General features: G+C 35.8%; 2 protein-coding genes across 2 annotated transcripts; both read left to right on the forward strand.

The window, feature by feature from the left end:
• On the forward strand, positions 1-2,210 carry LOC109242085. Its single transcript, XM_019408912.1, has 4 exons — positions 1-277; positions 516-589; positions 1,005-1,075; positions 1,301-2,210. The coding sequence occupies exons 1-4, from the start codon at positions 29-31 to the stop codon at positions 1,867-1,869; spliced, it is 963 nt and encodes a 320-aa protein (XP_019264457.1). The 5' UTR covers positions 1-28; the 3' UTR covers positions 1,870-2,210.
• Positions 2,211-8,100: 5,890 nt separating this feature from the next.
• LOC109242074 lies at positions 8,101-8,745 on the forward strand. Its single transcript, XM_019408902.1, has 2 exons — positions 8,101-8,496; positions 8,584-8,745. Exons 1-2 carry the CDS (start codon positions 8,101-8,103, stop codon positions 8,743-8,745), a joined length of 558 nt encoding a protein of 185 aa, XP_019264447.1.
• Positions 8,746-13,017: the final 4,272 nt, after the last annotated feature.

Consider the following 13,017-nt stretch of genomic DNA (forward strand, 5'->3'; position numbering starts at 1 on the left):
TTTTATTTTACTTTGGTATCATCCAGTTATGAGAATCAGGAAGCGTTTTCCTCCTCCTTCAGAATCAGATCCCCAACTCAATAGGCCGGTAGTGGTGCAACAACTGAAACGTGAGATAAATCCTTGCCCAGAAACCACAAAGAACGAATATTTACCGTCTGATCTTCCAAATCTAACTATTTCACAGCCGTCTGATCAACCGGCGGTCTCTAGAGGCAAAGCAACGACTTGGGTTTTCTTTGGTGGCAATAGTAATCAACAGAAAATGAAAGAAAAAGTGAGTTATATATTATTAGTTTTGTTGATAAAAGTATTGCTATTATTATCATATGCATCCTAAAATAAGCCTAATTATTTTATCGAGAATTGCACTGTCTTTCTTTCTGTCCTTTTGTTTTCTTTAAAATGGAGTTTTGACGCACCCAAAGAACGTAAGTTTGCCCATGATGTATTGTGTTATTATATATTTTCTTATTTATTATCTGTGGCTTTTTTGGATGTGATTTAATTTGCAGGATGTGGAAGCTGAAGATGAGAAATTATGGAGAGAGAACGAGAAGAGTTTTGGTAGTAATGACAATGATAACAAGTAAGAATATAATGCATATATAAAAAAGAAAAGTTAAAAAATCCCTTTATTTCTTTCATGAATTCTTCTATGATAGTAAAAAAAAAGGTGAATAATACGAGAAACAAGAAATATTACTGTAACTGGAAAATACTGTTTAGGTTTGTTTTAGCTTTGGCTATAATATGTGCCCACGATGCTTTCCTATCCAATGATTCAATTTCCCATCTCATCTAATCCATTTGTTTTTGTTTTGTCTTGCATTTTTCCATCTTTTTTTTTTTCTTTTTCTATCCCCTATAAATTATAACATGGTCCCCATTTATATTAAAACACATCACACAGAAAATTCTGATTGTTGCACTGTACACTTTCCTTTTATAATTTGGGAATTCACGAACTTTTTCTGGATCTTCTTGTTCTTGCTTGTTCTCAGTAAGCAAAGCTTTTCAACAACTCCACAACTAGGTTCTTTGTTTCCACAGCCATCTTCTTCATCTGATCTAGGTAAATCTTCAAAATTACCTACCCCTATGCTGCACGGACTCTCTAAAAATGCTACCGCATCCGTGTCGGATCCTTAAAAAATGCACTATTTTAGAGGATCTGACATATTTGGAGAGTCCGAACAGCATAGGTTATCCCACAATCAAGATTAATGCTTCATCAAATGTATTTACTACTATTATTCTTCTTTTATGCTATGATATTGGACATGCATATGTATTGTAGATGGGAGATGGTGTGAAGGAGATAAAGTAATTCCATTCAAAAAGAGAAGAGACAGCTACAACCACACAAGCAATATTAACACAATAGAGGCTAAGATGAAGTCAAAGACTAACAAGAAATGCCCACAAGAAAATGATCAAGAGGAGAAAGAGGGGGGAAATGGACTAATTACTAAAGAGGGTTTTGGTGTAAATAAGAAGAGCAAAAGAGGGAGTGTTATATTAGAGGGATCAAGGTGCAGTCGTGTAAATGGGAGAGGATGGAGGTGTTGTCAACAAACCCTTGTGGGTTATTCATTGTGTGAACATCATTTGGGAAAAGGAAGACTTAGAAGCATGACTAGTGTTCGAAATGCAACGAAGAAGAAACAAGAAGAAGAAGAAGAGGAGAATCCTTTGTCAAATGATAATATGGAAGATCATTATGATGGTGAAGATGATAAGAAAAAGCCATTAATGAAGAAGATGAAAAGGCTTGGAGTGGTCAAAGCTAGATCTTTAAGCAGTTTACTTGGTCAAACAGACAATGTAGTTGCAGCATTTGTAGTTGATAATATTAAGAAAGATTAGCAAATGAAGACAATCGGATATCATTTCATGTACTCAAGAAGCTATATGATGTTCGATCCTCCAAATATGCCGTCGCACTCGTGTCGAAGTTCTTAAAAAATTATGCATTTTTGAAGGATACCTACACAAATGTGGCGAGATTTTTAGAAGATTCAAGCAACATAACTTGGAAGAGTTGGAAGTCATAGTTAAGCTTATTGTATATCTACAATTTGTGGAGTGTTTTTCTTTAAGACGGAGCTAAGGATGTTTGCTCATAGTATGTTCTTTAATTGCATGAATTTTGTCCATTTGCTAGCTTTTCTTTATTACTAATAAATGGCTCCTTTAATGTTCTCTTACTCTTTTTGGAGCTACTCTTGGGTACAGCTTAAGATTGATTTATGCAATTGCGGCAAGCTAGCCACCACATTTGTGATTCCTTAATGTTGTTATAATAATAATAACAATAATAAAAACAATAACTTTATCATCAATAAAGGAAAGAAATGTGCACATACTTAGTTGCTCACATGTGATGAATATTTTTATTGAGAGAATACATTAGCGACATCTATGGTCAATTTGATTCGTGGACAATTCCACTCAAGTTCTTGAAGTACTCTTTTGTATATATTTTGACATTTCAAACTTTCAAAGACAAAATATATATTTTGTAATACTAATTCTTTGGTTTATGTATCTTTTAAAAAAAAATCAGGTGCACATTATGTAAAAACTTTTCTTAATATAACTTCGAGATGTTAACGATAATTTAATCCTCGATAGGGCTGGGCATATATCGGGTAAAACCGATAGTCCAAACCGAAAAAAACTTATTGGGTTATCGGTATCGGGTTATTGGGTTAACGATTCGATAACGGTTTAGAATTTTTTCACTATTAGGTTATCGGTTCGGGCCTCGGTTTGCCAATTTTGTTAATGGGTTAACCGATAATCCAATAAGAATTAATAAAATTGCGACTTTATCCTTAAGTATATACATACATCTAGGGCTTCATTCTCTCATATTTTCTCTCAGCCGCACTCTTCAGTTCATCGTCTTAAAGTCTTCATCTTCATAGACCTTACTCCTAGCGTAAGTCTTATACAGTAGGTTTCTATAACAAAATTCATCTCCATATAGGGATTTTTGACTGTTAAAGATTTTTTTATTTTGTGCTCATATTTTATGATTTTTTTTTCGTTTCTTAAATTTGAATATCTGTTATTGAAGTATTAGACTATTAGTACTGTTTTCTACAGTGTTTGGGGTTTGAAATACTGTTGAATACTCTTGTTCTTCTTGCCAGTTCTCATTATTGTATCTGTCTAGTAAATAATTTTGTATTAAAAAGGTATTGAACATGAGTAGGATAGGAGGAGTCGGCGCAGTGGCACAACTTGTTGTTGACTTCCATTGCAATGTGTGGAGGTAATGAAATGGAATTCTGCTGCTACTAATTGTTATCAGTATATTATTATTATATGTTTTTGGCTAATTCAAGTTACTGTCACTGAGCTTATCCTATGGTTGTTGTTGTTTGTTGTGCCACTCTTAATTAGCTACATTTTGACATCTTATGTCTAAAGGACTAAAATAGTAAGAAAATCTTCAGTTGCGAGCTTCTGAAGAAGTTTTGATCTAGATTAAGTTATTTTATCGGGTAAACCGATAACCGAACCGATAACAGCCGATAACCGATTAACCAATAACCGATAACCAATTTCTTATCGGTTCGCTTATCGGTTTTGCATGCTTATAAACCGATAACCGATATGTCGAACCGATAATATTCACAACCGAACTGAACTGACCGATGCCCACCCCTAATCCTCGATAATGATTGTGCTAATGTAATGTTTGTTCTTCTTGAAGTATGCGTCTTGCAATGGCATCTTGTTATGTATAGGATTAATTCTATACGGAAAACAGCAATTATTGTACCTCCTCTAATTTCATGCATCAAGATTATTACCTGCTTCATATTCTTATGTTGACTTTCAATGCTAGACCACTAAGGGTTCTGGGTGTGGATCGATAGGATCCCTCCACCATTAACTAAAGCTTTCAGATTCGAGTCTTGGATAAGGAATTTTTTCTTTTGGTAAGGAGCACTTTTACCTTTAATTGACTTTACACGGCTTCAAATTAGTTGGGACTCCAATGCAAGTGCTCGATGGGAAACCAGAAAATAATGGACTCTTAATGCAAGGGAATTTTTTACTTTGAAATAGTATAGTAACGAACGAGCATGTTCTTAATTAAATCAATTGAATCAAGTTCAACATTGGAAGTGAATTTGTCTTCTTTTTCAGTTTATATATGAACCCACACCACTCCTTATGAACAGTTAAATTTGACTTTTAATAGGCCTACAAATGACCTTACAGTGTAAAACATCTTAATATTGTAAGCGGAGTTACAAGTTTATCCGAATCCAATAATTTTGGCTTAAATTTTTATGTGTGTTCAAAATCCACTAAATACGATAAAATAATAGATTTTAAAAACGGCTGAATAAAATCTCGAATCAGATGTCGTAAAGCTCAAATCTTGAATGCGGACAAAATAAGATAACAAAAACTTCTGTCTCTAAACCAGTACTATTGTGGCCGTTAATTAATAGAAGAATTAATCTCCATATGGACAGCTAAAAGAATCTGCTTTTTTAGAGTATTTTCAAACCATGTTTTCATGCATGTGTTTTCTCAAACCACTCAGTTGAGGCGCATTGCAACTCATTTCCCACAATCTAAAAACTTCATTTTTCTTTGTCTCCACCTGCCTTGGATGGAAATGAGGCAAGTGCTATTTCAATTTTAATTTGTGTGAGACTTTCTTGTAGCTTTCATTCTTAAACAATGAGTATGTCAAAGTGTCTTTTGTAATGACCTAATGGCAATGGACAACAGGCGTACTCAGTATGTAGTTAAAAGGTTCATATATACTTCATAGTTGGACTTGGGATGACCGGAACTAGTCTGCTCTAGGTGTGTTGTATCGTTCTTTTTCTTGGTGATGTGTTCCTGACCTTAATTAGTGAAGTCGTGTCTCAAGCATTTTGAAAAAAAAAAAATGGAGATCTCAAAGCAAGTATAAACTCGAGTACTTGAGATATTAGATTTCATCAATGTCACTGTCAACTATTAGCATTTTCATCTACTTGGTCCAAGTCAAAATTAAAAAAAAATCAGACTCGTGCGTATTAAAAGTCGTGTTATAGAAAATAAAAGGTGTAAATTATATTTCTAACTTAAATTTTTAGATCACGCACACCAAATTAAGATTTCCTTTGTATAGACATTCTCTAATTATCAGTTTATGAAGGAAAAACCAACCCTAGTCCATAATGACAATATGTTTCTTTTAGACCTAGCCCTTTCGTTTCCATTAGATATTTTGTCGAGTCAAATATTCTTGTGTGTTCTGTTGGGCACATGCCCATGTTGTCCAGTCAAAGACCCAATGACCTAATCCTATTCTCTTTTGGTTTCCATTCCTATTCGGAATTGGATTCGGTTTTTGTTCCTATTTAGAGTTAGTTTTGGCTTCAAGGGAAAGCACCACTCATGATCTATAAATAGGACAACTTTAGAGAATCATTCAATGCTCATTGATACAAGTCTTTGAAAGACTTCAGCACATAAGAGTGGTTTTTGAGAGAGCTTTCATCAAGAGAGAAGAGGAGAGAAAAGTATTTGTTTTGCTGCAGATTTTTATTCCGACCAGCCAACTTCAAATCACGTTTTCCGATTCATTAGCTGTTGGATCGGGCTGATATTTTGACTGAGTGTTCGTAACATCTTGGTCTTGGATTTGAAGAGTGGAGATCGGATTTGGAGGCTCGTATCATCTGATTTTGAGCCTCAAACAGTAGCCTCATTTTTGTGGATTCTCCTCTTTCTTCAATTGATTAGTTGTTGCTCTTGTTGCTATTGTTGCTCCGTGTTTGGCACTTGTTGTGTAGCCAATTTGGAGAACTTTTGTAACCCTCATATTGTTATAGTGGAGCTTTTTGGATCTTTGTGATCCCGTGGTTTTTACCTTCGATTTGAAGGGTTTTTCACATTAAAATTTAGTGTTCTTTACTTTCTTTATTTTCGGATTTGCCTCTTTCTCGACATAACATGTTCTCCTTGTTGGGATATACTATTAACCATGCGGTTTAGACATGGTATAATATTTTGTTCATTATGAAACAATTATTTATTTAATTTATTCAATTCAATAAAGCACTGTTTTAAATAGATCATTTGTAACATGTGTGTCCTTTTAATTATGTAGTAAACAATTTAGTGTATGGAGTCTTAGCTCATGCACAGAAGATTAAATTATTGGTTCTCATAATTAATAAACTATGTTCACAATCGAAGATATTATCGGACAAAATATCTTGATGATTGTAGCACAAGATTATTGTATAATTTGTCTTGATTATGGGAGTAGGTTTACTCCAACTTCTTGTGCTAGTATACTCAGTGTATATTGAACGGACCAAGTAGAGAAAAGGTATTTTTGTACTGAATACATATAAAACATTTTTTCTAATTCATTAAATGAGCTTATACTCCTAATCTTGATATAATTGTTATGATCGATGTAATTTGTTTATTGTTTTGATTTATCAAAAGGTACGACTCTATTTAGAGTTAGTATATGCCTAATAAATTGGACAATAACAAATAACATTTGTGAATAATAATTAGTTGATAGAATCCATGACTTGGTTTTGGGTTTGATGATACCCCTTTATATAAGCTTATAAGTTTTCATGTGAAAACCCGGCCGGTGGATTTTGTATCCGTCACATGAGATGGTTTAAGCGGAATTATAAAGGATTTAATTAGTTAATTGAATTAAATTTTCAGTGATTTAATTTAGTTAACTGGTATTTGAAATCTTAACATGGGGAGTTAAAATAAGTGTTGATGAATTTTCGAAATTCATATTGAGGAGTTCAATTGCAGTTTTTTAGTGGAATAAATTGCAATTAATTATAGTAAGAATTAATTCATGCTAATTTAGAATTAATACTATAATTAGTAGCCTCTTATTATTTCTGTGGTCCCTGCTATACCTAGTAAAACCTGGACAGACTTGGGTAAAAGTAGCTTGGGAGAAAAGTTACCCTTTTTGAGTTAGAGTAGGATTCTACTTGTAGAATTCCACTACGACTTTTGGGCTCCCTTTTAGGGCTTAATTTCGAGTCATAAAGGGAGACAGGTTTCACCTAATCATGGACCCAGAGTTGTATGTCTTGCCCACCCAAAAGCAAAAGTGTCCAAAGTTTTACTAGGCATATAGCAGAAGACTGCAGCCCTGGATCCTTGCTGTTTGGGAGATTTGTGCGATTATTTTAAGAGGTTAGTGTTCCTAATCTCGTTATTATTGCGTTGTCTAGTTTACATGTAATTGATGCCTGATTGAATGATTGTTTCCGCTGCGCATGATCTAACAATTGGTATCAGACGCCGTCTTACATCTAACTAGATAATGTAATACAACATGCATAGAGTAATATTAAAACGTGTTATTCATTGATACATGTTTCGGATAATTATTCTATGTTAAAAACGCGAATGTTTTGTATGATATTCTGTAATTTTGGATTAATATACAGAACTTTTGGATTAATCCTCTCAAAACACATTTTTTTTGAAATCATGTATTGTATGGCCGCGGTCCCGGCGTAACCGCGGTAGGACCGCGACAGAACACTGCCTCTGATTCTGAAGGTCACTCTAGCCGCGGTCCTGGCGTAACCGCGGTAGGACCGCGGCAGTACATGCAACCTTTGGAGCCCAAATTGCAAAACACGCAATTTTAGGCCCTAAACCCTAAATTAAACGGGTTCTACAGTGAATTTATATGTTGACATAGGTCTTCTTCCACATCGGATAAATTCATTATAGATAATTACTGTGTTTTTCTTTAGCATCTAGTTATTTTATTACTTGTATTAACTCTCCAACCGAGTTACATGTTGATTGAATGAAACTAGAGTTTTATAAAAAGTGATATTTACCTATCTTAAATTAACAGTTTACTCTCCAACTGAGTTGCTCCTGTTTAAATATATGGGGTTAATATCTGACATCACTCATATATTTTGCATGAATAGTTAAGTTTTCCTAACAAATCTAACTGTTCACTGAGCATGGTTATATGTGTAATGTGTAATTTTGAATTTAATCATTCTTAATACATAAGTAATGATCTATTTAATGTGAATATCTCCCATATTAACCATGTCTTCATTCAACCCACTTACCTCAATTTTGAACCAAAACAAGTTAGAAGGACCAAATTATGTTGACTGGAAAAGGAACCTTGATATTGTCCTAACTGCTGAAGGTTACAAATTTGTAATCACTAAGGAGTGCCCAGAAAAACCTGAAAATGCTACGGATGATCAGGTTAAGGCCTATGACAAATGGGTTAAGGCTGATGAGATGGCGCGATGTTACATTCTTGCCTCTATGGCAAATGTTTTGCATCATCAGCATCAGTCCATGGGGTCTGCTTACGATATGCTCGAAAGTCTCAAAGAGATGTTCGGTGAGCAAAATCGCGCAGCTAAGCAGACAACCATGAAAGCCCTTTTGAACACAAAGATGGCTGAAGGATCATCGATCAGGGACCATGTTCTGAAGATGATGAGTCTTCTGAATGAACTGGAGGTCCTTGGAGCTGTGATTAATAGGGAGTCTCAAGTTGAGATGGTCCTGCAGACTCTGCCTAACAGTTTTCAACAGTTTCGCTTGAACTATAATATGAAAAAAATGGATTTGTCACTAGCAAAATTGTTGAATAAGCTGCAAGCGGCAGAATCTATTATCAAACAACAAGATCCAGTTGTGGCACTAAATATAAGAGAAACCTTCAATTTCTAAGTCGAAAGGCAATAAGAAAAAGAAGAAGGCTCAAAAGGTTATGGCACTTGGTGGTGCGGCTAGTGTGAACAAGCCCAAAGGCAAGTGCTATCATTGCAAGCAACCCGGGCATCACAAGAAGCAATGCCCCGACTATCTGGCAAAGTTGAATAATCAAGGTAATTCAAATTTAAATGTCGTTGAAACTTGTTTAGCGGCTGTTTCTACCATATTTTGGTGTGTAGATTCGAGAGCCACTAATCACATCTGCAATTTTTTGCAGGGGTTTCAGGAAACGCGGCGGCTAAGTGAGAATGAAGTTTGCGTTTATCAAGCCAATGGCGAGCCAGCACCAGCTTTAGCTTTAGGAGATATTAGTGTTTCGTTTAGTAGTGATAGAGTTTTAGTTTTAAAAGATGTTCTCTATGTACCTTCCATTAGAAGGAATTTGATTTCGGTTTCGAAAATAATGTATGCTGGTTATAATGTTTATTTTGCTAATAACTCTGCTGTTATTAAGTTTCATAGACGTTTTATCTACAAAGCTGCTAGACTACATGACCTTTTTGTTCTTGATATATCTCCCCCTGTGCTACAACAACCAAAAGAACTAAATAATATTAATCTACCACATAAAAGAAAACGTATTTCTGAATTGAGTCAAACTTATTTATGGCACTTACGTCTAGGCCATATAAATCTAAATAGGATTTCGAGATTGGTCTCTGATGGACCTTTGAGTTCATTGAAAGTGGAGTCACTACCAACATGCGAATCCTGTTTAGAAGGTAAAATAACCAAAAGACATTTTCCCTCAAAAGGAAATAGGGCCAGTGATAAGCTAGAATTAATTCACTCTGATTTGTGTGGTCCTATGAATATACAAGCAAGAGGTGGTTACGAGTATTTTGTGACTTTCACAGATGATTACTCAAAATATGGATATATTTATCTGTTGCGCCGTAAGTCTGAATGCTTTGACAAATTCAAAGAATTTAAGACGGAAACAGAGAAACGACATGATAAATATATCAAAACATTGCGATCTGATCGTGGTGGTGAATACCTTTCTGCGGAGTTCATAAAATACTTATCAGATGATGGAATTACATCTCAATTATCTGCGCCCCAGGAACACCACAACAAAATGGTGTGACAGAAAGAAGAAATAGCCCTTATGGGAATGGTTAGATCAATGTTAAGTTATTCCGATTTGCCTCTTTTCTTTTGGGGATATGCTTTAGAAACAGCAAACTACATTCTAAATTTGGTTCCTTCAAAGTCAGTACCTTCAACTCCAATAGAATTGTGGACTGGGCGAAAGCCAAGTTTACGGCATATTCAGTTTTGGGGTTGTCTAGCACATGTGCTGAAAGGGAAAGCGGATAAATTGGAATCAAGGACAGAAGTATGCATTTTCATTGGATATCCAAAAGGAACAAAAGGCGATTTGTTTTATTGTCCCAAAGAAAAGAAGGTAATTGTTACGACAAATGCTAGATTTTTAGAGGAGGACTATCTAACGAACCATATTCCTAGAAGTAAACTAGTTTTACAGGAATTAAAAAATGGAATAACTAACGACTCATCTCTTGAACGTATCCCGAAAGCCAGCATTGACATACCACTACATTATCGTAGTGGGAGAAATGTCAATAAGCAGCAGATTGTACAAGAACAATTACCTGACATCTCACTACCCCAAAGTAATGGAAATAATGTTAAGCAACCTCAGATTGTTGAGCAACCTCAGGTTGTTGAACAACCTGAAATTGTTATGCAACCTGAAGAATCCGAAAGCCTCTCTCGCCGCGGTCCTGGCGTAACCGCGGTAGGACCGCGGCAGAACTATGCCTCTGATTCTGCAGGCCCCTCTAGCCGCGGTCTTGGCGTAACCGCGGCAGGACCGCGGCAGAACAATGCCTCTGATTCTGAGAGCCAATCTGGGAGGGATCCTGCAATCCAGGAAGAAGTCAATGATATCCTAGCACCGCCTGGTGTGGAAAATAACATTGAGGCTTCAGTTCAAGGAAGTGGTGATGTCATTCAACAACAAAATCAGCCTCCACCTGTAGTGACTAGTCGTAGTGGGAGAATTATTAGAAAACCTCTCTGGTTTGCGCTCTTGGGAGAATCTTATGATAGAATCCCCGAAGAGCCTAATATAGAAACTATTAATTACGACGAAGCACTACATGATACAGATGCTGATAAATGGGTTGATGCTATGAAATCTGAAATAGAGTCCATGTACTCAAATCAAGTCTGGGATCTTGTAGAACCACCTACTGGAGTCAAACCCATAGGCTGTAGATGGATCTATAAGAAAAATAGAGGAGTGGATGGAAAAGTGCAAACTTTTAAAGCTAGGCTTGTCGCAAAAGGGTTTACTCAAAAAGAAGGGATCGATTATGAGGAAAGTTTTTTGCCAGTAGCCATGCTTAAATCCATAAGGATTCTCTTATCCATTGCGGCTCATTACAATTATGAGATCTGGCAAATGGATCTCAAGACCGCTTTTCTAAATGGAAGTCTTGATGAGTGCATCTATATGGCACAACCAGTTGGTTTCATAAAAAGTGTAAATGAGCACATGTTGTGTAAATTAAAGAAATCCATTTATGGATTGAAACAAGCTTCTAGGGCATGGAACACTTGTTTTGACGCATCGATTAAGACATTCGGTTTTGATCAATGTGAAAATGAGTCTTGTGTCTATAAGAAGTGGAATGGAGATAAAGTTACATTTTTGGTTTTGTACGTAGATGATATTTTGCTCATAGGAAACAATGTGAGCATGTTGAATTCAGTAAAGGAATGGTTGTCCTCACGTTTCGATATGAAAGACTTGGGACAGGCAGCACATATCCTTGGGATCATGCTTATGCGAGATCGCAAGCAAAGGATAATAGGCTTGTCCCAAGCACTTTATATTGATACTATTCTCACCAGGTTTAGCATGCAAGATTCCAAGAAAGGGTTTCTCCCCTTTAGACATGGAATCTCTCTGTCAAGAGATCAGTCCCCAAAAATGACTGATGAGATAGAAAAGATGAAGGCAGTCCCTTATGCTTCTGCTGTAGGGAGTCTTATGTATGCAATGCTATGTACTAGACCTGATATCTGCTTTGCTGTTGGCATGGTTAGCAGATTTCAGTCTAACCCTGGTCGAGAACACTGGACTGCTGTTAAGCATATAATCAAGTACCTGAAAAGGACTAGGGATTATATGTTGGTGTATCACTCAGGTAATCTTGCACCCATTGGCTATACTGATTCAGATTTCCAGTCAGATAGAGACTCTAGAAAATCTACCTCAGGATATGTTTTTACCTTAGGAGGTGGAGCCATAAGTTGGAGGAGTATCAAGCAATCGTGTGTTGCTGATTCCACCATGGAAGCCGAATATGTGGCTGCATCTGAAGCAGCTAAAGAGGCTGTTTGGCTCAGGAACTTTCTGAAAGAGCTTAATGTGGTTCCTTCGGTTCAAGCACCAATTGTACTCTATTGTGACAATAGCGGTGCAGTTGCAAACTCGAAGGAACCAAGAAGCCATAAAAGAAGTAAGCATATTGAGCGTAAATATCACTTAATCCGGGACATAACTCAAAGAGGTGATGCAAGAGTGTTGAAGATTGCGTCGGAGGATAATTTGGCAGACCGGTTTACAAAGAGCTTGACACAGAAGATTTTTGACAAGCATGTAGAAGGAATGGGTGTTAGAATATTAGACGCATGGTTATGAGTCTAAGTGGGAGATTGTTGGGATATACTATTAACCATACGGTTTAGACATAGTATAATATTTTGTTCATCATGAAATAATTCTTTATTTAATTTATTCAATTCAATAAAGCACTGTTTTAAATAGATCATTTGTAACATGTGTGTCCTTTTAATTATGTAGTAGATAATTTAGTGTATGGAGTCTTAGCTCATGCACAGAAGATTAAATTGTTGGTTCTCATAATTAATAAACTATGTCACAATCGAAGATATTATCGGACAAAATATCTTGATGATTGTAGCACAAGATTATTGTATAATTTGTCTTGATTATGGGAGTAGGTTTACTCCAACTTCTTGTGCTAGTATACTCAGTGTATATTGAATGGACCAAGTAGAGAAAAGGTGTTTTTGTACTGAATACATATAAAATATTTTCTCTAATTCATTAAATGAGCTTATACTCCTAATCTTGATATAATTGTTATGATCGATGTAATTTGTTTATTGTTTTTGGATTTATCAAAAGGTACGACTCTATTTAGAGTTAGTATATGCCTAATAAAT

Source organism: Nicotiana attenuata, unplaced genomic scaffold, assembly GCF_001879085.1.
Source record: "Nicotiana attenuata strain UT unplaced genomic scaffold, NIATTr2, whole genome shotgun sequence".
NCBI classification, from domain to species: domain Eukaryota; kingdom Viridiplantae; phylum Streptophyta; class Magnoliopsida; order Solanales; family Solanaceae; genus Nicotiana; species Nicotiana attenuata.